The 24161-nt window shown below is 52.4% G+C and overlaps 15 protein-coding genes across 15 annotated transcripts; 8 read left to right on the top strand and 7 right to left on the bottom strand.

Moving 5' to 3' along the window:
• Positions 1-33: 33 nt before the first annotated feature.
• On the top strand, positions 34-243 carry SNOG_15006 (hypothetical protein; the record flags this gene model as incomplete). The annotated part of the gene is made up of 2 exons (XM_001805119.1): positions 34-58; positions 152-243. 2 exons carry the CDS (start codon positions 34-36, stop codon positions 241-243), a joined length of 117 nt encoding a protein of 38 aa, XP_001805171.1.
• Positions 244-1514: 1271 nt separating this feature from the next.
• SNOG_15005 (hypothetical protein) lies at positions 1515-2395 on the top strand (the record flags this gene model as incomplete). The annotated part of the gene is made up of 2 exons (XM_001805118.1): positions 1515-1558; positions 1609-2395. 2 exons carry the CDS (start codon positions 1515-1517, stop codon positions 2393-2395), a joined length of 831 nt encoding a protein of 276 aa, XP_001805170.1.
• A 102-nt stretch (positions 2396-2497) lies between these two features.
• SNOG_15004 (hypothetical protein) lies at positions 2498-2942 on the top strand (the record flags this gene model as incomplete). The annotated part of the gene is made up of 2 exons (XM_001805117.1): positions 2498-2687; positions 2782-2942. 2 exons carry the CDS (start codon positions 2498-2500, stop codon positions 2940-2942), a joined length of 351 nt encoding a protein of 116 aa, XP_001805169.1.
• Positions 2943-5049: 2107 nt separating this feature from the next.
• SNOG_15003 (hypothetical protein) lies at positions 5050-6095 on the top strand. Its single transcript, XM_001805116.1, has 2 exons — positions 5050-5262; positions 5318-6095. The coding sequence occupies exons 1-2, from the start codon at positions 5185-5187 to the stop codon at positions 5780-5782; spliced, it is 543 nt and encodes a 180-aa protein (XP_001805168.1). The 5' UTR covers positions 5050-5184; the 3' UTR covers positions 5783-6095.
• A 444-nt stretch (positions 6096-6539) lies between these two features.
• SNOG_15002 (hypothetical protein) lies at positions 6540-8773 on the bottom strand (the record flags this gene model as incomplete). Its single annotated transcript, XM_001805115.1, has 2 exons — positions 6540-8229; positions 8286-8773. The coding sequence occupies 2 exons, from the start codon at positions 8771-8773 to the stop codon at positions 7449-7451; spliced, it is 1269 nt and encodes a 422-aa protein (XP_001805167.1). The 3' UTR covers positions 6540-7448.
• Positions 8774-9416: 643 nt separating this feature from the next.
• SNOG_15001 (hypothetical protein) lies at positions 9417-9692 on the bottom strand (the record flags this gene model as incomplete). The annotated part of the gene is made up of 1 exon (XM_001805114.1): positions 9417-9692. The coding sequence occupies one exon, from the start codon at positions 9690-9692 to the stop codon at positions 9417-9419; it is 276 nt and encodes a 91-aa protein (XP_001805166.1).
• Positions 9693-10552: 860 nt separating this feature from the next.
• Positions 10553-11347, bottom strand: SNOG_15000 (hypothetical protein; the record flags this gene model as incomplete). Its single annotated transcript, XM_001805113.1, has 1 exon — positions 10553-11347. The coding sequence occupies one exon, from the start codon at positions 11345-11347 to the stop codon at positions 10553-10555; it is 795 nt and encodes a 264-aa protein (XP_001805165.1).
• A 166-nt stretch (positions 11348-11513) lies between these two features.
• On the bottom strand, positions 11514-12170 carry SNOG_14999 (hypothetical protein; the record flags this gene model as incomplete). Its single annotated transcript, XM_001805112.1, has 1 exon — positions 11514-12170. The coding sequence occupies one exon, from the start codon at positions 12168-12170 to the stop codon at positions 11514-11516; it is 657 nt and encodes a 218-aa protein (XP_001805164.1).
• A 332-nt stretch (positions 12171-12502) lies between these two features.
• Positions 12503-13147, bottom strand: SNOG_14998 (hypothetical protein). The gene is made up of 2 exons (XM_001805111.1): positions 12916-13147; positions 12503-12862 (listed from the first exon to the last, which is right to left on the bottom strand). Exons 1-2 carry the CDS (start codon positions 13108-13110, stop codon positions 12749-12751), a joined length of 309 nt encoding a protein of 102 aa, XP_001805163.1. The 5' UTR covers positions 13111-13147; the 3' UTR covers positions 12503-12748.
• A 217-nt stretch (positions 13148-13364) lies between these two features.
• SNOG_14997 (hypothetical protein) lies at positions 13365-14519 on the top strand (the record flags this gene model as incomplete). Its single annotated transcript, XM_001805110.1, has 3 exons — positions 13365-13470; positions 13527-14061; positions 14114-14519. The coding sequence occupies 3 exons, from the start codon at positions 13365-13367 to the stop codon at positions 14424-14426; spliced, it is 954 nt and encodes a 317-aa protein (XP_001805162.1). The 3' UTR covers positions 14427-14519.
• Positions 14520-14754: 235 nt separating this feature from the next.
• Positions 14755-15557, top strand: SNOG_14996 (hypothetical protein; the record flags this gene model as incomplete). Its single annotated transcript, XM_001805109.1, has 2 exons — positions 14755-15408; positions 15468-15557. The coding sequence occupies 2 exons, from the start codon at positions 14755-14757 to the stop codon at positions 15555-15557; spliced, it is 744 nt and encodes a 247-aa protein (XP_001805161.1).
• Positions 15558-15958: 401 nt separating this feature from the next.
• SNOG_14995 (hypothetical protein) lies at positions 15959-17221 on the top strand (the record flags this gene model as incomplete). The annotated part of the gene is made up of 4 exons (XM_001805108.1): positions 15959-16414; positions 16497-16685; positions 16749-17032; positions 17092-17221. The coding sequence occupies 4 exons, from the start codon at positions 15959-15961 to the stop codon at positions 17219-17221; spliced, it is 1059 nt and encodes a 352-aa protein (XP_001805160.1).
• Positions 17203-18383, bottom strand: SNOG_14994 (hypothetical protein). Its single transcript, XM_001805107.1, has one exon. It carries the CDS (start codon positions 18335-18337, stop codon positions 17318-17320), a length of 1020 nt encoding a protein of 339 aa, XP_001805159.1. The 5' UTR covers positions 18338-18383; the 3' UTR covers positions 17203-17317.
• Positions 18384-19591: 1208 nt separating this feature from the next.
• Positions 19592-21415, bottom strand: SNOG_14993 (hypothetical protein; the record flags this gene model as incomplete). Its single annotated transcript, XM_001805106.1, has 3 exons — positions 19592-19845; positions 19896-21185; positions 21232-21415. The coding sequence occupies 3 exons, from the start codon at positions 21413-21415 to the stop codon at positions 19592-19594; spliced, it is 1728 nt and encodes a 575-aa protein (XP_001805158.1).
• A 754-nt stretch (positions 21416-22169) lies between these two features.
• SNOG_14992 (hypothetical protein) lies at positions 22170-24115 on the top strand (the record flags this gene model as incomplete). Its single annotated transcript, XM_001805105.1, has 4 exons — positions 22170-22183; positions 22210-22508; positions 22648-22900; positions 23092-24115. 4 exons carry the CDS (start codon positions 22170-22172, stop codon positions 24017-24019), a joined length of 1494 nt encoding a protein of 497 aa, XP_001805157.1. The 3' UTR covers positions 24020-24115.
• Between the last annotated feature and the right edge of the window lie 46 nt (positions 24116-24161).

Genomic DNA, 24161 nt, shown 5'->3' with positions numbered 1-24161 from the left:
TTAACCGTTTACAGTGAGCTAGATAGAGATATCATGGAACATGCGCGTACTGTCAGGCGTGAGTCTACACCCACCGCACCATCCATCCAAAAAGGTTGCAATGATCAATCAACGATTGATCATGCAGTGTAGAATAGTATATATCGTACAGGCCTTGTCTCAGGATACCAAAAGGCTGTGGTCATCCTGACAGGCATCGTGGTGAGCACATGGGCGAACCTGAGCCCCTTGGCCGGTACATAGATGCACTCGCCAACAATCTCGCGCTCTTGCCTTGGGGAACCGCCACCAGATGGAACTCACGTTCCCCGTTATGTTTGGGATGGACAGGTCCAAGTAGGCAGATTGGCACCATGAGCTTTACTTTCTTAATATGTTATCGGCTATGCGAAGCACCGTATACGACTTCCGAAAGCATGGCAGTAAATTCAAAGTCTGTGCGATGATGTTCAAGGGTGAGAGGGTAGATGTGTCACAGCTGTTTCCATTGAGTAGTGAGGAGTGGCGAAAGGTGTTTGTTTCACCAAGCTTACATATCCTTCGTTATGCTGACCGTATGTCAGGACTGTGACAGCCAATCTTCATCGCTAAAAGAAACATATCTACGTTCGTACGAGCGCTACAAGAAACCAAACCTTCAGCGACGCCGGCAATACTGTGGCTATGATTCCCTTGACGACCTGGTGGCTCATCCTAGTTTGGTAAACATGCCTGTGTAACCACCACCACTATCTCTTTCGCCAGGATACCTGCAGCAGCTATCCTCAGAGACGATGATGGATCTTAGACTTAGAACAGGCTCTTAACACTGCGGCTTGTTTGGTCAACTTCTTTACAAGCCTAGAAAGACGAGACCACAATTTCTCTAGGGCTTATCTGTTACTCGCCTCGATTTATGTGCCATGCAAGGAATCTACATCCTAGCATCAACCTTTCCATCTTCCGTCTCTTTGCGTATCTCGCGATGTATGGGAAGACCGAAACAGTGAAGGAAATGCTGTCTGTTAACCCTGCTCTCTACCTTTCCACAACTTAAGCGCAAACAAGCTCCTTGAATTTAAAGCCTGTAACGGCATCAGACTGAAAAGCAATGCCAAATTGCAATATCACTTTGCCCAAAAATACTTTTGAAAGACCCTTCATTTATCCTCTTCTTCAACAAAGCATTCATCGTGTGCTTCAGTTTACCAAGTTCGTTTCATCTGAACCTTCGCATCTGTTATGTTTTCAATTGCTTCATAAAGCGTAGCATCTGCTTAGCTTGAGGTTCACATCAACCTTCTTAAAGACTTCCCGATCGCCGTCCTAGAATCGCCGCACACCGCACATGAATCATGTGCAATTTTACGTATTTATTGTGTGTAGTAGCTTGTTGAGTCATGGATACAGTACCATGGTACCCTAAGCCAACGCGCCCGAAAAGCTGTCTACCTCCACACAATTTCTCCCATCTACAATTTTGGCACTGTCTGATTACTTTCAACTTACTCAGCAGCACTATATCCCGAATCAAGATGGACTCTACGGCCAGAATCAGCTTGGAAGCCGAGTTGTGCGAGTACGTATTGTTCCTGAGCCAAACAAGACTGACTTGCTGACTTGCAATAGACTCTACGATAAGCACCTCTCCTCTTTGAGAAGTTCCAATGACGCAGAAGTCGCAAAATGCGAGCTCGAGGATGCCATTGTGCGGCAGTCAAAAGCCAGTTGTCTCGATATATCCGCAAAGCTCACCCAGCTGCCTCGCGAACTGCGCGACATTATTTACAGTTACGTGCTGGAAGAGCGACCTTACGACAGACCTTTGGTTCGCTTCTTTCCCAAGGATGTTGTCCCTCCATCGCCGTGCTGCAGCTCGTCTCCCTCATCGTCAATATGTCCATGCTCGACCGGCCTTGCACATTTCCTCAATCCCGATTTTATGGGGGAAACTATAACCTTGGAAATTCTGGACGCGTTCAAGACCGATATGCGAGCGGAGAAAGGGCGAAGATACCGCCCTAATTACTCTCTACATTGGAGTGAACTCAAGGAATTCGCAAGCCGCGAGCTGTTTCATCTTGGCACCACGTTGCACGAGCTGTGCGAGGATATGCGTCTGAGTGTAAGGCTTAATATCGCCGATGTGCTGACGGAAGAGAAGCATACGGAAAGGCTCGAGATCGGGCTCTCGACCGCTCCCGATGATGCGATACAGTCAGCTGTACAAGCTTTATCCACACTGCGGTCAGGAAAGCCACGTCGAATCACATTAGCCTTCAGCGACGAGGCGTTAGAAAGGCCCCCAAAGAATATGAATCACGTCTTTCGTGCACTAGGGGTTCCTTTCAGAGAACTCAAATCCTCGGGCTTTGATATGCGCCTGACTTACACCAGCGGCGACCGGGATCTTTAGTGGGATGGCTTTGGGCATTGGAAGCTTAGTTCGAATTACTGGAACGACTGTCTCCGCGAGCCATGGAGTTGGACGCTGAGAGACTGGTCGGTCAACTTTACCATGACGAATTACCAGTTTCAGCCTTCGGGTATGGGGGGCGACCGCTATACACCAAATCCTCATGGACCAGTTAACAAGCCGCACAAGGACTTCAAGCAGAAGTTGCCGGTCTGGGAGAGCCTTCGTCGGGAGCTGTATCAGTCTTTTGTGGAGATCGATGAGGCTGTCAAATTGGTGGATAGAGGGGACGGTAAGATATTTGTGGACTGTGGCTGTGAGGCGGATGGACACACGTGCTGTGAATACTACCTATGCGATACACATGGTGGTTGGGATAACGACAGCGACGGGTCAAACACTTATTGCTACAAGTGTCTTGGAATTGAGGCGGTCAAGTAGTGCAGCAGAGGCATCTGCAATGAAGCACATTCTGAGCATCTTCAACATACATTGCCTTCAATTCCTCTACAAGAAATGCCTGACACCACTGGCACGGAAGACTTGACCATGCTTCGTTGACATGCTTTGATTCGGTTCGTGATGCATTTTGACACAGAGATGTTGGTTACGATTAATTGCGATGACTGAGGAGTGCGCACCAGTGACATTGCAATGCCTTGTCTTTTGCGTGTCCGAATTCTCCATACTCTCGCGACCAACCCTTCTCCAGCCGTAGTGTCTGATTTGCCTTGCGAGCTCTCCCTTTAGACTTTCGGCAAACCCTCACTTCAACACCCTAACGCCGCGTTGGAACGATACCGCGTACGGACGTTCAGTTGAAGGCTGCAAGGCAGTCTATGATCGGAAGCGCTCTTGTCAGTCTTACATGCGCAAGAAGCAGAACATCTGACAATTCACCTCAAGGTGGAAAGGAAAGAAGAAAGATGCAGATGGTAAATGTAATGTCTGATTCCTAGCCTGAAAGATGAACACACATGACGCGATGTATGAGGCTACGACAGACACAAGAGATGAATGATCGATGCTCGAGAACAGTGCGGCGAAGAAGAGAGGAGAGCGCGGCTAGGAAGAAGAGTCTGATCAAAGAAGAGAAGAGCTGCGCGCTCTTGTTTGCACTGCAGCTTTCTTTTCGTCGACGACGACGATATCTACTATGTAATGAAAAGGATGCGGTACTCCAGCAGTCTGCCGATTACACTTTGAAATGACATGGTTACACCTGCTCACGGTCCCGGACCAGAGTACGGCAATCATTCCAAGGCTGCTACCACCGTGGTATTGTGCGGTCAGGAGATGCCTGCGTCGAAATATGGAGGCATACTTGTTTTCTTATGGAAGTCCACAATGCGCGACCCAGCTTCAGTAGGGCGATCTTTCGAAAAAATAGAAGCTCATGAACCAAAGCAGACAGCGCATGATACCTATACACCCCTCGTGTCGTTGAACAATGTTAGCGCTGCCCAGCGCGGGCACGGCACAAGCAACCGACACCGAGTGCAACCTCCTTTCCCATGCACCCCAACATCGGCCCGTCTAACCTATTGCCAATCTAAACCCATGGCTCTCCCCAAAATCATGCGAAACGAAAAACCAGAGACGCAACGGCTTTCTCTCTGATTCTGGCATCGTTGGTAATACCCATGACATCACGCTGGTAAGGGGCGAGGGCGCGTCTGATCACCGATCATCTCGTCTACACGGCGTCGTTGCCCGTTCCAGCCCGCGCGCGTCTCCACTTCAGCGCAACACACCACAGGCAAAATTACGAAGCTGCGAAACACGCTGGCTGGCTCGATGGTTCTGGCAACTGTGCCAAGGCTGCTGTGAGGTGTATTGGACGCGTCACTAGTTTGATGTTGGACACACCGGAAAGTTTTGGTTCGCGATGGTACAGTAGGATGGCGGTTTTGTTCGCCCCATCGCTATCGATATCGCATGTGGCGGCTGGAAATTAGGCTGGGGAAAGGAATGCTTGGGGAAGTGTGGTTGACTGTGATGGTCCGGGTGAGGAGAAGGGCAGAACCGTGGTTGTGGGACGCGAGCAGGGGAAAACACATGTGATGTGGGTGTGTGTCAAGCAAAGGGAGGTGATCGTCGTCGGCTATGTCCCCATAGAAACGTGTTTTCAGTGGTGCAACCAGTGGTGCCGAATACGATAGTTATGAAACCGCAGTGGCGCTGGACAGCAGAGACGGCGACAGCACGCAGAGACACTGTTCAGCGTTGTTTGATAGTACAGAGAGGCTTGTACTGCCACTGTCGCTGTCACTGTCACTGTCACTGTCACTGCCATCCACCTGGCCAGGTGCCAGGTAAGGCCATGCAATACAACACATTGACCCTCATCTCGGCTCAACACGAACCAGATGGATCAGAAATTTCCACGTTTTGGGCGAACTGGAAACTTTGCCTCTCCCGGAAGATTGAGCACAGGGCATCGGAGGCTCTAGCTGGGAGCTATAATTGGCGCATCTCCACAGATGCGTTCCTGTTGGGGAATAGCGTGCGTTGCCCGGGCAAGGTAGCGTAGGCGAAGACAGGGGCTGAGCTCCGATGCTTGCTTGGTGTGTGCAGTCGTGCTCGGCGACAGGAGGGAATTGACATTTGCTCCAAATAAAAGGCGCCGTCTCTCCTTACATTGGATCTTCCTCATCCCATCACTCACTGTCCATCACTTACCGGTTCTTGACATTTACTTGTACAAGTCCTCATACAATCGCTACTCGCCATATACAACTACAACAACAATCACTAAGTTTTAATCAACAACCCTCACAAACTTCAAGATGCGTGCCTCTACCTTCTTCGCCACCGCTGCTTTCGCCGTCGCTGCGTCTGCTCAGTCCTCCGTCTCTGCTGAGACTGTAAGTTGTGACCCACCTGATCAGCCCTCAGATCATCATCTAACAACCATCCCAGTCGTCCATCGATGCCTACCCCCAGACTTCGTTCTTGAAGCAGACCAACTCTCTGGGCGTTGTGACTGGCATGCCCAGCCAGCCCGCCGCTGCCACCAACATCCCCAGCCAGCCCGCTGCCGTCACTTCGCAGCCTGCTGTCGTTACCCAACAGCCTGCGCCCGCTGACATCCCCGCCGTCGGCCCTGGTGTCCACACGCTCGTCCTCCCCGGCACTGGCTCCATGTTCAACAGCACCCGCACCGTCGTCGTCAGCGCCGACAACAGCACCACCGTCCAGATCATGACCTCAACCCCCGCTGCATCAGGAACCGGTGCTGGTGCTTCAGGCTCCGGCGCGCGCCAGTCCGGCTCCAACGCCTCTGGCACCAACGCGCCCCAGAACTCTCAGGGCGCTGCTGCCAACGTCAAGGTTGCTGCTGGTGGTGTTCTCGGCTTCGGTGCCTTTGTCGCTGCTTTCTTGTAAGCGTTGAGCATCGTTGTACGTTGAGAAACATGGCACAATCACGCTTTCGTGCACTCGGGTCGCCCATGTGCTCGGGCAGTGTTTATGTCGGACATTGAGTAGTTGCGTCGCATTGGTGCAACCCGCGCCTTATAACGGTCCTTGAAGAGATACCTTTTGGATTAAAATAATCGCATCGCATTGGCGTTTTTCGGTGCGCGCCGAATCTGGCTGGTGGTTAATTAGTGTTGATAGCCCTTCTGGCTTTGGGATGATGGAGATCTTATTCGATATATAGCTTGAATGAAAATGAGCAATTGAATTACAACAACCTTCCATAGTCCCCTTCGTTGTTGAACATTGAGTGCTTACTCCCAAGAGTCGCTTGCGTTGGTGGAGGAGTCGCGTCGCGTAAGTTAACCCTAAGTTAGGCGATCGACGACGCCGCTGCCGTTGACATGCAGGAGGATTCGCTCGGTATCAGCTACCCCGCCAAACAAAACATTCCAGTCGTCATCCCAACTTCCTCGCGAAACATGGCCGCCACGAGCTACCCCAAACACACAACGTCGATACCGTACGCCGGCGAGTCGTCGAGTCCGCTGCAAACGCTCGACATATGGCTTCCCCGGCCTCTCGAGCAGTCTGATGCAGACAAATCGCTGTGGATAGTGTACTTGTCACCAAAAAGAATGCTTCTTTGCGATATATATCTGACTTGTTGTAAAGCTTCATCCACGGCGGCGCATGGCGCGACCCTTTACAAACCGCTGCCAACGCCAATGCCACAATCAAACATCTCTCCTCCAACCCGCCATCTAATCTCGCAGGCATCGCATCCCTCAACTACCGCCTCTCCCCATACCCTTCGCATCCCACACACCCCTCGGACCCCTCCGATCCAGACAGAAACGTCGCGCACCCCGCGCACATCGAGGATCTCGCCGCCGCCGTGTCCTTCCTGCAGCGCGAACATGGCATGAAGCGCTGGATAGGACTCGGGCATTCCTGTGGCGCAACGATGCTATGCCATTACGTCTCGGGGATGACAGGGGACATTGGGCTAGGTCCAGAAGGGTTGATCTTGATTGCGGGGATATACAACATCCCGCTGTTGCTGCGGAATCATTTGCCGCCTGCGGTGCCGGAAAATGTGGCTGTGATCTACAGCACACTGATCAGCGGGGCGTTTGGGACCGACAGTAGTGTGTACCAGGGCGTGTCGCCGGTTGCGGGACGGTATGGGAAGGATGTGTGGAAGGGAGGCAAGTTGGTTGTGCTGGCGCATAGTTATGAGGATGAGTTGGTGGAGAGGGCGCAGAGGGATGTCATGTGCGTGGCCTTTGACCGCGAGGGGTGGAGCATAGTCATGGAGGATGGTGATGAAGAAGCAAATATTGTGACTGGGAGAAGAGTTCTCGAGGTTCGGGACATCAAAGGCACGCACAACTTTGTGTGGGAGGACGGAGAGCAGAGTGCGAAGCTAATCTTGGATGCACTGCAGCGGTTGACATGATGAAGTGTTGATTGACTTTGTATCGACATAAGAAGTGGAGTCAAAAAAAGACGCTGCTTTTGGATAACACATCCCAATGGACCCAAGCTATGCATAACGCCGCTGCTCGTTGGCCTATGCTGTTGTACAGCGAGAATAATATACAGTCGTGTCGTGATCAGCTCTTGCTTTCTACCTCTTGTTCAGCCTCTGGTCCATGACTCTTGTGATCTCGTCCTGGACCTGGTTGGATCCGCCCTCGGCGTCGTGTAGTCGCTGTTGCAGCTCTGCAATCTTTTTGCTTGCCGGAGAACCCTCTATCTGCTTTCCAGACGAGTTCTTGCCCTGCGAGGCGTTGACATTGCCGTATACTGCCATGGCGCTCGCGATCATGCCACCAATATCGCCGACGTTTCCGGGGACGATGACGCTTGTACCCTCCTTGGCCAGGTTTGCGAATGCGTCGACGTATTTCTCGGCCACGGACAGCGAGATGGCGTTCTGTGCGGCGTCCTCACCCTGCGCAATAGCTCGTGCGACAGCGTCGATACCGTTTGCAGTGGCGCGAGCCTTGAGCAGAATAGCCTCAGCCTCACCATTCGCCATGTTGATCTGCTCCGCCCTCAGCGCCTCGGATGCCAAGATGACGGACTGCTTCTTTCCCTCTGCGATGTTGATGGCGGATTGCCTCTGACCTTCTGACTCGAGGATCTCAGCACGCTTCGAGCGCTCGGCCGTGACTTGACGGTGCATGGCCTCGACGACAGGCTCTGGCGCGTGAATGTCGCGGATCTCGTAACGCAGGCAGGTGACACCCCAGTCCTGTGCGGCCTCGTTGATGGCGGCGGTGATGTTTGCGTTCAGGTTGGCGCGTTCCTTGAGGACGTGGTCGAGCGAGAGTTGGCCGATCTCGGAGCGCATCGTCGTCTGCGCAAGCTGGGAGATGGCATATTCTGCGTCTTCAACACCGTAGCTACAGCATGTCAGTAAGATGTTGAGGTATACTCGAATGCTTGTAGAGGAGCATACCTGGCCTTGTAAGCATCAAACACCCTCGTGTACAGAACACCGTCGAGCTCCAAGGTCACGTTGTCGGCCGTGATGGCGCTCTGACTGGGAATCTCAATGGCATTCTCCTTCAAGCTCTTGACGTAGGCGATCTTGTCAATGACTGGCACTAGAACCGCTAGGCCAGGCTCCAGTATCCTGTTGAACTTTCCCATACGCTCGACAACCCATGCTGTTTGTTGCGGCACGAATCGAATAATGGTATTTGCAGGAGTGCGCTTTTGCGACGAGAAGTAGGTGGGTGGTCCATTCTGGGATGACTGTCCGCCAAAGGAGCCGAAGACGCTGGCTGGGTTGGACGAGGCATGCGAGGTGAGCTGCGAGAAGCTGCGGGCAGACGACGTGGCCAAGGCAGTAGCGAGAGGCGATGATCTTGAAATTGCCAGTGTTCGCGAGTTCCTGAGTAAGCTGGAGCCTGTCGAGGCCATCAGCCGTGTGCGCGACGCCATGTGGTGTGTTTGGGGCGGGTAGTGATGACGAAGACGCGGAGCTCGAAGAAGTTCCACTTAGATCGGCGGAGAGCTGCCAAAGGTCCGACCACCAATGACATAATCAGCCCTTCTTCAACCTCAGGCTTCAACCCACTCATTCCCCTCAACCACAATCGAACATGTTGGACAATCGAAAGCGGAACATGTTTGCAACCATTATGATTTATAGAAACTAACTCATTTACCATTTGGATCACTTCATCTACAGTCATCTCCAATGCAGAGATGGGCAAGAGCAAGGCATACGGCATGGCATCAACATGGACTATAGCAGCTAAGCCTGTTATTAAAAATACTACACTGCGCCATCTTCGCAAAATACATACGGAGCTGTACGAGTGCGAGTGTCGCCCATCCTGGCAGACAACTCCAGTAAGAGTACTATCGAGGCACATTACAGAAATATCTTTGCGAATCAGCAGTTCAGCTTGGAATGGAACGATGAGTTCCACTGTCAGTATTTACAAAAAAGATTCCATGCCTGAGCGGGTGGGAGGCCTCTACTCATAAGGCGCAAGCTAAGCTTTGAAGTACATCAAGACAAGTATAATCTACACAGATCTCCATCCACTTGCACCCTCTTGATGACTTCGCCCCACCCTCAGTCCATCAAATTCATTTCCACATCGCCTTTAGACCCCGACATATCCTTGTCATCATCGCCATTCTCCTTCTCATTACCCTTGGCGGAAGCCACGGCACCCTTTCCCTTGGCACCTGAAGACGTAGCATGGGGACGACGTGGTCCCATGATCTCCGCCATGCGAGCTCGGGTCTTCGTTGCGGCAATCTCGGCGCGTGAGAGCTGCTTCTCGGGTTCTGCGGCTTGCGGGGGAGTGTCAACCATCTCAATGAGCTTGGGAGGCGCAATAGGCATCTTGAAGGCCCCGAGAGGGGGAGCGGCCGTCTCAGCTGGCGCCGCCACAGCCTTTTTCGGAGTAGAAGCTGCGGCTGGTTTGGGAGGGCCAGCGAGGGTGTCCTTGGGCTTGAGGGGAGGTAGGACGAAGCCGAAGTAGGGGACAGAGACGCGCCTGCAAAATCGTTAGTGAAAGATCAGATGTCGTACGCTAAAGCGTCACTAACGATTCATCCTTTGGTCCGTCGCCCTTGTTTTTATCGTCTTGTGACTTGTTGTCCTTGGAGCCAGTGTTTGATGCCCACTTGCTACCTTGGAGACCGGGCATTTTCAGAATAGGTAGGCTGGTTGGAAGATCTCTATGTAATAGGAGCAGTCGTATAGGTTGAGAGAGTTGGAGCTTGGAGGAAGGAAGATCCGCAAGAAAATTCGATGGAGGTCTTTATACTAGTGTGGGGACGACAGACGAAGGTGAATGAGTAAAACCCAAGAGCCATTCACCACGACTTCCTGCTGGACGCTTCTTGATTGCTCATTATTTTCGGTGAATCACAATCTTCTTGTAGCCAGAAGCACTGGTTGCTGCATTGTAGGATATGATCAGTGAGGACGTCAGATAGCATAATCAGGCCACTTTACTTACGTGGTCTCCTACTTAGTTTCGCGGCAACATCTGGAGTCGTACTGTGCCTTCTCTCCATACCGATACCGGCATATTCCACTCGATGCCAGGAAGTTGGCGTACGCGACGGTTCAAGACGGTCCAGAAAATATTGCACGTCGTGATATTGTGGCATTACAATACGTAGCGGAACACATACCTTATTAATTCCACAAGCTAAAAGTAGAAGCTATCATACAAGACTCTCATCTACACTACACTACTGCGGCGTCCCATGAAGATCAAACGTCTGCCCATTAATCGTGACATTCCCCATAACACCCCCGTACGTCGGTCCAGGCAGTTCCTTCTCATCCTCGAACTCATCACTCGTATCCCCACTCTTGTAACACACCCCATCATCCAACTGCGCCACCTCTTTACAACTCAACCCATCACACGGCGTATTGCAATCAACGCCAGGACCAACATACACTGTGGCCTTTCCCAATCCCTCCGTGCCCCTATACGCATCTGAACTTCCTGTCATGCCCAAATCGCAAACGCAATATCCCCTCGTGCACCGCGCTTTCACGCCACACTGCACACCTCCAGCATCGCATTTCGCAATCGGACACTTGGAATTCCCATCATCTTCCGGCGCAATATCTGCAGCTTGTACGGCGCGCCGACACCGCCAGTCGCGCGGACACTTCCTGCAGTCGAGGTGTTTCTTGGGACATTGGCGCCAGATGCTGGGGCTGTTGTCGGTCATTTGGCTGCTGCCGCTGTCGTCCCAGGGGGAGACGCCATATGGCGAGTCGAGTCCGGAGGTGGGCGTCCAGGGGGGAGGGAGGAACTGTGGGGGGAGGTCGATTGTTATGGCGCTGGGGCCGGAGAGGGGGTCGAAAGGGAGGGCGTCAAGTAAATCATCTGTCTGGGCTTGAGGTGACGCGGCGCGTTTTTTTGGCGTGTTGGATTGGGGCTTTGAATCGTGCGTCTGTGGTTTGGGAGGAGTGTAGCATGCTGCGTGGATAGTAGGAAGTAAAGTCAGGAGCGCGAGGTAGAGCTTCATGATGGGCGATAGGTTCGAGGTGCAGACGCATGAGAAAGAAGATAATAAGAGACAGAGTAAAGAAAAGGCATTTGTTGCCAGGGTAGAAGTCTGGTCAGGCGCTTCAGGTGCGCGGAATGCGCTATGTGATGCAAGACAGGTTGCATTCCTCACCCAATCGGGTCGCTTATTTGCCATCATAACCCTTCACCTTTGTACTTCCACTACCTGCAGCCTGACCACTGGCCACGGCCAGACTTTGCTTGAAAGCTTGCGTGATGCACATCTGATCGGTCAAGATACTGATCATATCGAAGCCTCTGTCCGCGTACGCTTTGGCCTCTTCGCCACTGTTTGTATAGATACCAACCTTCTTGCCTGCAGCGTGCGCCGCTTCTTTGATTGCTTCAATCGCGTCCTTGAGCTCCTGATGCATCTCGCCCAGGATAGGCCGCCCAATATTGTTGCCAAGGTCGAAAGGCCCAATGAGCAAACAGTCGATTCCCGGAATGGCAGCGATTTCTTGCACGTGTTCTAGAGCGGAAGCTGTCTCAATCTGTACAATGGTCTGGAGTGTTGTGTTTGCATGCTGAAGATAGTACGCCATGCCTTCGTCATTGAAGCATTGGACAGGCAAAGGTGACCCAAAGCCGCGATGTCCTTCTGGCGGGAATCTGGCGGATGATGCGAGACGTTTAGCATCTTCTACAGTGTATATCAAGGGCACTACGATGCCGTGAGCGCCAGAGTCGAGTGCTCGCTTGACCATCCAGGCTTCATTGGCAGCTATGCGGACAATAGGGCTTACGCCTTCTTTCGCAATAGCTACAACTGCTTCGTGCATAGCTGCATCTGCAAGGTATTAGACCCTTGATTCGAAATTGGCCAGAACGTGAGGTTACCATCAATGTTCCCGTGTTCAGTGTCAACGCATACCCAGTCTACTCCAGAGCGAGCAATGGCTCGGGCATGATTCGTGCCTGGAAGCATCTGAAAGACTTTGTCAGCCAGAAGGAATGAAAAGCCAATGCGGACCCAAGTACCTGCCATCCTCCGAAACTCGGCCCACCTTTTTTGAAGGCATTGTATATCTTGCTCGCTTCTTGGAGGGTGTTCATGGTCCTGGAATTGACGAAAGGTTGATTGAAGCGACTTTCAGTAGTGATGAATGTGTTTTTGTTTGGCAACTGGAGCTTGATTGCTGGCCTCGGCAAGGGTACACGGCAACGCTTCAAATGCAGCATCGTCATCGTCCTGTATTGCTATCGCGACCCCTCATAAGCGCTACCCCACATCCCCACGCGCTAGTTGGGGCCCTTTGCCAACGACAAATTTAGGACAGGACATGTCACTATTGCATGCTATTGGAGTTGTATGACGTGGCTTCCAATCGTCGCTTAGATCCGAAATGTGGCCGAAGCGTCATGACTGCTCAGCAGCATCCATTAGATTCAGGACTTCTTCCTCCTTAAATCGATGCATGAGCTTTAGTGACGATGCGGTGGTCTCGGGAGCACCCGCCTTGTCGATGTGGATCTGTCTGACACTCAGGTACTCGTTGGCTACAAATACAAGTATTCGAAGCTTACCACGGGCGTGTCGAACTCATACATACTCTTCCACTTCTCCTGGCCAGGTTCCATAACATTGATCTCGTGATAGGTCAATGGTCTTTTTGCTTCAACGTTCCGAACAACAGCCTTCGCCGTGTCACAGAGCCCGCACGGGCTTCGAGTGAAGAAGGTGATGCGGCAATCAAGCAGACGAGCTGTCGTGCGAAACATGCTCAGTGCAGGCGGCTAGATGCGGAAGATCAAGATGATAATCAGCAGTACAGCAGTAAGACGTAGGTGTTGGGAAGGTTGAGGGAGCTTCTCACCGCCCAGCTAAGCTTCGCGTTCTGCCGGCCTTAGCGCTGTGACGTACCGCGACTTCCAGAATATTCCGAGCTTGGGGACAATTCTGGGGCTGACGGAAGCTCGAACACGACACAAATACCTCAATTTCCAATCATTTGCACTATCGACAGGCGAGCAAGATGACCAAAAAGTGTCTTCACAAGGGCTGCGGCAAAACATACGAAAACGAAGACGAGGAGTGTGTATACCACCCCGGTCCGCCAGTGTTCCATGAGGGGCAGAAAGGTGGGTGTGCATAGTTCCGTACTGCAGTCTGGTCTCCATACTGACTGTATGTATAGGCTGGAAATGCTGCAAACCTCGCGTCCTCACCTTCGACGAGTTTCTGGCCATTGAGCCCTGCACAACGGGCAAACACTCAGAAGTGGACGACACTCCCGTACCCGAACCCGTCCAAGCTCCAGATATCGCCAATGGCACGCAGGTGGATCTGGGCTCATTGGAAGAATCACTGCCGACACCGGCGCCCCGCGTACCCGCCGCACAAGCCGCGCCCGCGGCCTCATCAACGCCCGCCCCGCCACCCGAGTCAGAGGACGATGATCCAAGTATCGCACTGAAGGATGGCATGACGTGCAGGCGGAAAGGCTGTGGAGTGACTCACAAGGGAGGCGATAGGGACGGAGAGAAGTGTGTACATCACCCCGGTGCGCCCATCTTCCACGAGGGCAGCAAGGGCTGGAGCTGCTGCAAGAGGAGGGTACTAGAGTTCGATCAATTCATGAACATAGAGGGGTGCAAGACCAAAGACAGGCATTTGTTTGTCGGCAGTGGCAAGAAGGACAAGGGCGGCGAGGAGAAGTTGGACACTGTTCGGTAAGCCAGTCTGGAGTGCATCTTCTTGACTTGCGTAAGCTGACCACCACAGACATGACTACTACCAAACAGCCGTGTCGGTAGTTGCTTCACTGTATCTGAAGAAGATCGACAAGTCGACCGCCGTGATAGACTTCCAGCCCAAGTCCGTCAACCTCGACCTGCGAACCACAGACGGCAAGCGCTACCAGACCGAGTTCCCTCTGTTTGCATCCATCAAGCCAGAAGAGAGCAAGTTCAGGATATTAGGCACGAAGCTTGAGATGACCCTTGTCAAAGCTGACGGCACAAGCTGGGCAGTCTTGAGGAGTGATGACAAGCCAACTGGTGAGATGATCCAGGTTGGTAGGGCTGGGAGGGCTTAATCCACGCGAGCATGCGCTTCACGAGATATGATCAAACCATTAGCATAGCGACTATGGCATTGAATGCACAACATGCATCAATTGAAACCAAAAGCCTTTCGAGTACGGTAAAAGAGGGGTGATTATTAATCATGACGTGCTTCGCTGCTTGCTAACTCCGCGCTGTCGCAATCCGACCCTGGCATTACACTACAAGTAGTTTACTAAACATACAAACTTCCAAGTGCGCCATCCGAGGTATAAGAGCATCAGCAACTATCTTTTTCAAGATAGTCCCACATCATCCAGAGTTGTTTCATCACCAAACACACATTCTCAACAACCCATCATGGTCTCCAAACTCATCGCCATTGTCGCCGGCGTCGGCCCAGGAACCGGGGCCTCAGTCGCCCGCAAATTCTCCAAAGCCTACCCCGTCGTCCTCCTCGCCCGCAAGCCCGAAAACTTTGAATCCCTCGCCGCCGAAATCAACTCCTCCGGTGGGAAAGCACTCGGCATCAGCACCGACGTGTCGTCCGTCGACAGTCTGAAGTCCGCCGTCGAAGCCATCAAGAAAGAATTCGGCAACGACGTCGCAGCTGCTGCCGCAATCTTCAATGCCTCGGGCCCGTTTATGCGTAAGCCGTTCCTCGAAATCCCGCCTGAGACGTTCGCGGCGAGTTTGAATGTCAGTGCGAATGGTGCGATTCTGTTTAGTCAGAGTTTCTTGCCGTTGTTGTTGAAGGGGGTTGAGCTGAAGAGTGAGCACCCGCCGAGTTTGATCTTCACCGGTGCGACGGCGAGTGTCAAGTCGAATGCGCAGATGGCGAGCTTTTCGACGGGCAAGTGGGCGTTGAGGGCACTGAGTCAGTCTCTGGCACGGGAGTTTGGACCGCAAGGGGTGCACGTTGCGCATGCCATTATTGATGGTGTGATCGATATTCCGAGGACGAAGGAGTGGTTGAAGGATATGCCGCCTGAGGCTAAGTTGAGCGCTGATGGGGTAAGTCGATATCCATCCTTTCATTTGACTAAGAAGATAGTGTTAACGGGTGATTATAGATTGCGAATGATTACTGGTGGCTGCACACTCAGCCAGTGACTAACTTCACATGGGAGATTGATCTCAGGCCGGCGATTGAGAAATGGTAAATTCCTCCGTCTGTTCTTTGCGACCACGCTGAGCTTCTGGAGGGATGGGGAGAATAATATTGATTTAAAATTGCCCAGGCTTCAAGCACGTATGTAGTCTACCTGCTGGTTGTTTCTCATACGAGAATTTAATTGCAAATTCACCTTCATGTAGCTGCAAATTTGTGTATTCTGCCCGGGCGATGGAAACGCAACGTGACATGTCCTCTGTTATTCTTGTCTAAATATGCAACAGTAAGAGATATGTACGTTGAAAGATGGAGTGACGTGCTTGCCATATCCTGCAGATGAGGTCGGAACCTCGGTAAGCCAGCTCCAATTACAAAGCAGTCGATTTACAATCATCCACGAACCTAGCAAGCCCATAACGCTCTACCTTACATCCGAGAATACAAACTAGGATGTCTCATTCCATCCTAATCACAGGCGCGTCAGGCTATCTTGGCGGCTCGCTCCTCGCTCAATTAAATCGCACCAAACTGCCCCCACACAAAACTCTCTACGCCCTCGTCCGCTCCGACCAGCAAGCTGAACAAGTGCAAAAATGCGGCGCCGAGCCACTCAAACTCAACTTTGCCGACGAGAACACTGTTGTCAAGATTATCGTGGAAGCAAACATCTCAATCATCTTCTTCCTCATCGACGCCCTGAACTCTACATTTCAGCTTCCCTTGATCAAAGCACTCGGCGAGTTGAAAAGACAGACGGGACAAGAGGTTCATTTCCTGCATACTTCGGGCGCGAAGATTTTTAGCGAACATGCGGGCATGCCGACGGATCGGGAGTTGAGGGATGATGAGGAGGGGTTGTTTGAAATGCAGAAAAAGGTGAGGGCGCCGCATGGGATGATGAACTTGGTGAGTAATGGATTTTCACTTGGCCTGTACTCGCTGCTGCACTTGTAAGCACGGAGAGTTGGAAAGACTGACTTGTCCCTAGGCCGTGCAGACGAACAACACCATCATCGAGACTGCTGAGTCGTACGGAGTTCGAAGTTACATATTCATACCATGTATTGTTTATGGTGAGGGCGAAGGTTTCGGCAATCGCATATCCATCCAGACTACAGCTGTTGTTCGAGCCGCAAAGAAGGTTGGCGCAGTGTATGATGTGAATGCGAAAGGCGCTGTACGTGCACACCATCTCTCTTATCGAAGTCACAGCTTCAATATCGCTAATGATGTATATTAGACATGGCCTGTCTGTCATATCAAAGACAATACAGCATTGTACGTGAAGCTATTGGAAAGCATCTTGTCAGGAGCAAACCCAAGTTGGGGCAAGACAGGGTATTACCTCGCCTCTTCAGGCAGCGTGGCGTGGATTGACATCTATGCTGCTATAGCCAGGGCACTTGCAGAACAAAAAGTAGTTTCGAGCAGCGAAGTAAAACAGGCAGACAACGCAGCTCTGAACGATATTGCACTGGCCTTAGGCTGTCCGAAAGCTCTTGTGCCAGTACAGGTCGGTGGAAAGTAAGCTGAAAGCTTCTTCGATGCACCTAGTAGATTAGAAAGCTGACCGGTCATAACAGATGTACTCTCAAGGCTGAAAGAGCTCGTGAAGTTGGCTGGAGTGCCGAATATCCACCTGAGCACCTCGTTGAAGCTGCGGACGCAGAGGTGACACTGATTTTGCAGCATTTGAACAGTGATTTGTATTAGTCCTGGCAGCTGTATTCAATCCATGATCACAACCATTTCAGAATCTTAGCCTGTAGCCAGATTCTGCCACCTCTATCATTTCAAGATCATATCTACTTAGAAACCCTTAGCTTTCAGCCACTTCTCCAAAGCGGCGTTGACCTCGTGTGGCTTCTCCAACTGTACCCAATGTGCTGCGTCGACCGTCTCGTACGTCAAGTCCTTGGTGGCCTTTTCCTGTACCTCCTTGAACTTCGGCGTCGTAGAAGGTGAGCACACGGCATCGTACTTGGCGTCCACGTAGAGAACAGGGAATTCCAAGACTCCGCCATTCTTTTCGCTCTTGGCGTACACCGCGTTGACGTCGTGATTCAAATACCAAGCAGTAGGCGGGAAGAACCCGTGCTTCTGGTGGCTTGCGATCAGGTTCTTGAGCAGCGATTCGTCGAGCGAAGTGTACTCGAGCGGAATGTCTGGGATCTTCTCGGGATGTCCGCCGAACCAACCGCCATCTTTCATCACCTTACTCGATGGAGATGGTTTGCCCCATTCGCTCGGGTCATGCTTCGCGTACATGACCTTTGTGATGTTGTTAATATATCCCTCGAAGCCCTTCGCACTCTTCTCCGGCTCGAGCTCGTAGTACCTCATGTACGACCACTGGCCCCACTCATTTTCATTCTCGGGGTAGATATCGCGGTTGATGCATGATTTCATATGATTGAGGCCGAGTTCGATTGTCCGATATGGAACTGCGAGATTCGCCAGACCTAGGAACAGTTCGGGGTGATGCGCAGCCAGAGCATTGTTGGTTCCGCAGCCCCAGTCATGGGCAATCCAGACTGCTTTGCTGATACCCAGGTGCTCTGCAAACTCGACAAGCTCTGGTACCATGACTTCCAGTGAGTAGCCCCGCTTGTCGGAGGGCGCTGAAGAGCCGCCATAGCCGCGCATGTCAGGGGCGATGACCCGGTAGCCCTTTTCAGCAAAGTACTTCAGCTGGTGCTTCCAGGTTTCCGCAATGTCCGGCCATCCGTGGAGGAAAATCAGAGGAGTGCCATCTTTAGATCCTCCTTCGTAGTAGTGAGTAGTCTCACCGTTCTTGTGAGACAGATCATGAGCCTGCAAGAAATCCATGATGAAAGATGTGGCTAGCTTCGACTTGAGATATCTTCAGTTGAGGGTAAAGAGGTTTTGGTGTTGTCTGATATAGAAAGGTACTGTAAGAAAAACTATGGGGCAAGTGCGCTTTTTATAGACCTCGGTGTACCGAACACCCGCTGGTCTCACTGCGATAAGCGGGGACGACTCCGCAATTCACCACCGGACACACCGTTTATTTACAAACTCAGAGCCCAACTGACGTTGGTCCTGAACCATATGCTGTCACGGAGCAGTATTGATTAGTAATTCAATAGCAACGGGCGCACAATGGACGCATTTGAGTCCAGCTCAAGGTGTAAAACGAACGAAAAGAGCATGCCAAGAAGAAACAGAACTTTGACTTTGCTTTGCTTGTGGAGCAAGGAGGAACCCGTATCTTGATATGTCTGTATGTAATTGGAGCCCAGTGAGATAGTCGGCATAGCGCCGCTTTAATTAAGGTGGGTCGCACATCGCAGCTCGGCCGAGGCGAGCCACCATCGGTAGCAGATGATCTAAGAAAGACGTGAGACTTGTACAACCATATCCTCGCTCACGGGGGCCACTCCCTATCGCCATGTAAGCTAATACTGCTAAGGTTCAAACTTAATGTGGTACGACAGAGGGATTAGAAATCAACCCCTACATGGAATCTCACCGCCAAGATCTCTCGGCCAATGGCTGTATCGACTTCAGAGCGTGATGTGTTGGTAGACTTCCACACATACCCTCCAGAATGAAGCAGACTAGAATCGCTCAGTGTAGTATAAGTAGGTTCCAAGAGGACACTGATGAGTAACATGAGTGTTACGACCTATTGCGACGCTGTTCAGCAAATTACTTGTCACCGGCGGCGCATGATGAGAGGCATATAGGTCTATTGATCATTATGTATTCATTCATACTCACTCCTCGTCGTTCCAATAACAGCATCATGCAACTTTTGTTGGAAATCGGCATCTCGTTGATTGACCACGCTGCACTCAAGAAAACAGGAAGCAGCAGGTATGATGGTCGTCCCGCCACACAATGGATATAACGCTGCCGCATAGGGTCGCTATGAACACGATAGGACCATGGGTATTAGGTCTAGAACAAGCAGTTGGATCACCTTTGTAAGGTAGCTATCGAAGGGCATGATGCTGGTCGAGAAGTGAACAGTGAGGTATGAGAGGGAGAGGGTTGTTGTAGTCTGACGCAATGGGTTGGTCGTTTTGCCACCAATGCAGAATCGGTCTTGTCCAGGTATTACCGGTAGCGCTGCGTTATTTTGGACCTCTTGTTCCGCCTCAACGGCAACATGCGACCTCCCTGCGCAATTTGGCCATTGCCGTTACTACGGGACATTGTGCACTTTGGTACTGGCTCGTCTGAGGACATGGATGCCAGGGCGAAAGAGTCGGTGTTGTGTCCGAAATAGAGAAGCATGCCCCCACTCATCTTCTTGAGGCCGAGGATGCCTATCGCACCAGCAGAGTTGCTGTGCTTGACACTGGGATGACCTGGTTCTTATCAGAAAAAGGCTCAGAGTAATGTGTGAGGAATAGCCTACCCATGAACTCATTCTCAATCATAGCTTTGAGAGCTTCGTCTTCAGAAACTTCAACGTACTCTCCGCCCCGGTTCTTCTTGACGCTCTGGTACAAGCGTTCAGCGCAGACAGTGGCTGCCATGGTCGTTGCCATATGCTCGCCTGTCCCGCTGGTAACGGTGGCTACGCATGCCTGTTCTGGATCGTCTAGGTCCGTGGGAACAACAGCGGCACCAACACCAACCAAAGCTGCAGGACCGACACGTCCTCGGTACTTCATCCCAATGCCACCAGAAGAGGCACCGCAAGCGATGTTGCCCCAGCTGTCCACTGCAATAGCCCCAACGGTGTCTGTAATGTGATCCTCTTCTGATTTAGACTGCTTTGGGGAAGATGCAGATGGCGCAGGAGGAAGTGGTGCTGTTTCTTTCACATGACTCAGGGGAGTTGTAAGACGAGGTGAGGGCGCCACGAGTTCCTTCTCTGGTGGTTTCACTGGCAAGGTCGTGATGAGAGCGTCCTCTGCTGGTCGATCTGGCTTCTCTGCTTTCATGGTTGCATCGCTTAATGCAGAGTCGGAGTCTTCGCCGGAGCCATCAGCCCACGAGTTGTGTCCCGAGTCTGGTACTATTCGAACAGGACCACTGTGTATATCTTGCATCTCTGTATCTCCAGGGAAAGGATTTTGGGATCCTCGATAGTTTTTGTACTGGCCAAGGGTGGGTACCTTCTGTGTGCTGTTGATGAGGGCATTGCGTGAAGATTCAGCAACGGTATGAGGGCGGACCGCTCCAGGTGCAGGTGATGGGTCTGACGTGTCCGGGGTTGCAATGCGATCTGCGCCAGGCCACGAGCCCGATGACCGTTCGGAAGGAAGCAGTGATGGATCCGACGGGGTGGTCAAGGTATCTTCCGTGGTGTAGTACAGGTTCTCGTCGGAAGGAGATGGCGAGGGTGACCGGCCCGAAAAAGTCTTCCCCAACAGGTTCTCCGTGTGCTGTTGACGGATCTTTCTCTGAGCCACCTCATCTTCAGGTGCGACATCGCCCCTCACCTGCCAGCACGACGGGTGGTTGCCAGACTTCCTGCCCTTACGCTCAGCAACCCTAAGGTCGGCACGCCATCTAAGCCAACGCTCTTTCGCGGCTGGTGAGATTAGAGCGTCGTGAGGCAGGATCGGCATGCCCATTTCGACAGCGAAATCGGTCGCACCCTGGGAGACAAGTAGGTTGGGTGGAACGCGCCGCAGAGTCAGTGAGTGCATGGTATGCTCATGGACCAAACGAGCCAAGGAAATGGGGTTCTTGATTTCTAGATGCTTTGTTAGTCAAGCTTATGGTGTCATAGATTGACTCACGAGCAACAGCGCCGACAGCTCCACTACGACCATGATGATCGACAATTGCCGCATCGCACTCAACTACGCCGTCCATGGCTAAGTTGCTGCCGTATCCAGCGTTTGTGATTTCCCGGTCTTCAAGCGTCTTGATGGCAGCCTCGACAGCATCTACCGCCGTGCCCCCGTTCTTTAAAATCAACATTGCTAGCTGTGCGGCACTTTGAGCTCGTTAGTCATCTCGTTTAGCCTCCACGTCGCCCTGGTCCACTCACTCATTGCAGGCTTCAAGGTGGATTTTCTCATTTTGGTGGCTGTGGTAGCCGGCGCCTGCATGAACATATATGCAGCACACGTCGTCGCTGGGCGGACTACGCGTGGCCTTGCGCGTGTGGGGATCGCTTGGGAACGTGCCGTCAGCAGTCGCATATTGGCGAGAGGGAGCCGACATGCCCCTAGATTTCGAGAGGCGCTGTCGGAAGTTCCGGAGATGGGAACCAATTGTGAGAGGTCTGTTGCGGGGTGTCTGTCTGGTGCCGTGTGAGGCTATGGTGAACGAGGAGATCTGTGGTGCAAAGGCTCGCGGACGAGAAGCTTGGAAATGCGAGATCAGTAGGGCATTCGGGTCGAGATGGGGCAAAAAAGGGTATGTGAAGATGCGTGGTGTAGAGAAGTTGAGCGTGCCGATGTGCCGGACAGGAAGATGAAAGAATGGCAAGAATGAGAATCGCCGTAGCGGTGATAAGGCGGAATGGAGAAGTAAAGTCTACGTGCGAACAGCGAGAGTGGGAGAAGTCTCGGGGGCTGCAGGATTTCAGGTCAGTGAGAGAAGAGGATGTTAGTAGAACTGTGGGTGTTGATGTCGACGGCTCTTTCCTTGCGATCAGTTCAAGCCATGTGGTTGAGCTGCATATGATGCATCACGTAACCCCGTCAATTGGCGAAGGCACGTCTATGCGATGCATGCAGGAAGGTGCGACGGTGCGACTCAGTGTGTAGAGAGAAGACTCGGAGCGCGACTTGTCAGAGCGATAGCACGCGTCTGCAGCTGCAGTTCCCCGCCATTTGTTCTCATTTCCGCCGGCGCCAAGGGCGGAGCGGGGCGTCCCTGATTCGTGTGCAGCCCACATCATCTACCAACCTCCGCTATCCCACCACTCTGCCCAAGACACCTCTACGATTCGCACGCGCACCCATCCCCTCACCAACGGGCCCTCTTGAGCAGCTTCTTGCAATCGACCATCTCCGCGGGCAGTCGCAAAGATGGCGTCCCAAACCCCCGCCGTTGTCATGGACAAGTAAGCTCCCAGCTGCCTGCGGGCCCCCATACTGCGATTGAGTACTGACGCTGGCTTGTAGCGGCACGGGTTACTCGAAGCTCGGTACAGCTCCCTGTAGCAATCTAGGGCCAGTATGCATATTGACATTGCGTCACAGGTTTCGCCGGCAACGATTCGCCCTCCTTCGTCTTCCCCACGGCCATAGCTACGAAAGGCCCAACAGGCGGTAGCGGTGGTTCAGGCTCCGGCCGCCCCGCGGTCGCAAACAAGCCCTCTTTCCTGACCGGCGGCGCTGGACCCGGTGGGCATCTCTCTGGGAAGCGCGGCACTGAAGACCTGGACTTCTTTATCGGAGACGAGGCTCTCGCGGCAGCAGGAGGCGCCGGCTATGGCATCAACTACCCGATCAGGCACGGTCAAATAGACAATTGGGTATGCGAATGCGGTGGCTACAGACAGGGACGGACGAAAAGCTGATATCTGCTAGGATCTCATGGAGCGCTTCTGGTCCAACTCGATATTCAAGTACCTGAGGGTCGAACCCGAGGACCACCACTTCCTCCTCACCGAGCCTGTACGCAAAACCGCTGTGTATCTACAGTCGCCCGATTGCTGACAAGGAACAGCCACTGAACCCTCCCGAGAACCGTGAAGCTACTGCTGAGATCATGTTTGAGTCTTTCAATGTAGCCGGTCTATATATCGCTGTACAGGCCGTCCTTGCACTAGCTGCCTCGTGGACTAGCTCCAAAGTCCAAGACCGGTCCCTCACTGGTACTGTCATCGACTCTGGTGCCGGTGTCACCCACGTCATTCCCGTTGCCGAGGGGTACGTTATTGGCTCGTCAATCAAGAGTGTCCCAATTGCAGGTCGCGACATCACGAATTTCGTGCAATCACTCCTCCGAGAGCGTGGTGAGCCAGACAGCTCGCTCCAGACCGCGGAGCGCATCAAGGAAGAATACTGCTATGTGTGCCCGGACATCGTCAAGGAGTTCGCGCGCTTCGACCGCGAGTCGGACGACCGATTCAAGAAGCACACCGTGAACTACCCCAACGGCAAGACGACTGTCGTCGATGTCGGATACGAACGCTTCCTCGCGCCCGAGATCTTCTTCAACCCCGAGATTTACTCCTCAGATTTCCTGACCCCGCTCCCCACCATCGTCGACAACGTCATTCAGACTTCACCTATTGACGTGCGAAGAGGACTGTACAAGAACATTGTGCTCTCTGGAGGTTCGACGCTTTACAAGGATTTCGGTCGTCGCCTGCAGCGTGACATTAGGCACCTGGTAGACGCGAGGATTAAGGCTTCGGAAGCAAGGAGCGGTGGCGCAAAGAGTGGTGGTCTGGAAGTATCCGTCATTACACACAAGAGGCAACGACACGGTCCATGGTTCGGAGGCAGTTTGCTTGGCCAGACGCCAGAGTTCAAGAGCTACTGCCACACCAAGGCCGAGTACGACGAGATAGGCCCCAGCATTGTGCGAAGGTTTGCGCTTTTGGGTGGACCGGGTAGCACATGAGTTTAGAATGGCGTGGATTGATGTTGGGAGATTATATTGAGCGAGTATGAGATAACTGCAAAAGTCCAAGAATGAGACCAGATTCATTGCAAGGTCGTTTTAATCGAGACAATGTGACCAAGCACTTTGAAAAGCTCCCGAG

Source organism: Parastagonospora nodorum, assembly GCF_000146915.1.
Source record: "Parastagonospora nodorum SN15 chromosome Unknown scaffold_35, whole genome shotgun sequence".
In the NCBI taxonomy this organism is placed as follows: Eukaryota; Fungi; Ascomycota; class Dothideomycetes; order Pleosporales; family Phaeosphaeriaceae; genus Parastagonospora; species Parastagonospora nodorum.
This window is presented reverse-complemented; position numbering and strand designations above follow the sequence as displayed.